Source organism: Perkinsus marinus (assembly GCF_000006405.1).
Source record: "Perkinsus marinus ATCC 50983 genomic scaffold scf_1104296928638, whole genome shotgun sequence".
NCBI lineage: Eukaryota > Perkinsozoa > Perkinsida > Perkinsidae > Perkinsus > Perkinsus marinus.
Window position 1 is genome coordinate 1 of NW_003216738.1, and position 1122 is coordinate 1122.

General features: G+C 52.2%; 1 protein-coding gene and 1 non-coding gene across 2 annotated transcripts; one reads left to right on the forward strand and one right to left on the reverse strand.

Moving 5' to 3' along the window:
• Nucleotides 1–243: 243 nt before the first annotated feature.
• Pmar_PMAR018895 lies at nucleotides 244–323 on the reverse strand. The gene has a single exon. It is a non-coding gene; the product is annotated as a tRNA-Leu (tRNA).
• Nucleotides 324–554: 231 nt separating this feature from the next.
• On the forward strand, nucleotides 555–996 carry Pmar_PMAR018896 (hypothetical protein; the record flags this gene model as incomplete). Its single annotated transcript, XM_002788258.1, has 1 exon — nucleotides 555–996. A coding segment is annotated over one exon (442 nt), but the record flags the coding sequence as incomplete, so codon positions are not given.
• Nucleotides 997–1122: the final 126 nt, after the last annotated feature.

Sequence of the window (1122 nt, forward strand, 5' to 3'; positions counted from 1 at the left end):
CGCCCTTGCGGACTGACGCCTGAAGCCAGCGCCTTAGACCACTCGGCCAAACTGTCGATGAGTGCTTCAAGATTCATAGCCGAGGTGATGCATCGCTCTGCCAAACCAGAGGACACAAAAAATGGATTGAACGGATTCTGCGAGGTGCGATGGCACAATATCGATCAAAAGGTTTTGGTCTTGCACTACCTCGCTTCTGAAAGGGTCTCGGTTCTTAATATAAGACCAGTCAGGTATATAGACTGACAGCTGTGGGGTTCGAACCCACGCCCTTTCGGCCTGACGCCTAAAGCCAGCGCCTTGGACCACTCGGCCAAACTGTCGATGAGTGCTTCAGGATTCATAGCCGAGGTGATGCATCGCTCTACCAAATTGGAGTTTACGAAGTAGACAAGGTTAGTTGTCAGCCACACAACGCACACAATCGCAGTGCGCGCAAGCGTTTCACACGAGAAGAAATGCGACAACGATAACGGATCATACACCGTGTTTCAATGGGTACAAAATGACGAAACTTGACTCTCGCAGTTAGTGACGCATCGTCAACTTTCGGAATGTCCAATCCTTCTAACACCAACGGCAGTAACGAAGACGAGGTCGAGGTCAGCGAGCCAGCTACAACCCCGGTAGAGATCGCTCTGAAAGACGACGTTGCTATGCTGATCAAGCGCCTCGCTCCGTCTGCACCGGTCGCTGAAGAACTCTGCTCGGCATTAGCGAAAGAGTGTCTGACGGAGGCGCACTTACTCGGTTCGCTCTCCCAGCAAGTCAAGGATAGGATCGGCAACTCGGTGTCTATAGCAGCTAGCGCCACTCTGACGGTCGTATGTGAAGAGATCGGTGCTGTGGTGAAGAAGAGAAGGAAGCTCAATGCTCAGATAGAGGCCTCCAGAACGGCAATCCCCGTGGGTTCTATCGTTGAGACTGCTCTGAAGAACTACCAATCACCATTGCCAGCGAGCTTGTTCTACGGCCTACCTTCTACAGTGGTCTCGGGTATAGCTAGTGTGAAAGACGGTTGTTATGTCAACTTTCGTGACTTACTGGGAAGTAATGATGCTGGTTCGATCCCCGCTGACGCCTCACGGGATGGTACGGCTACAGACAAGCCGGGCACAACTG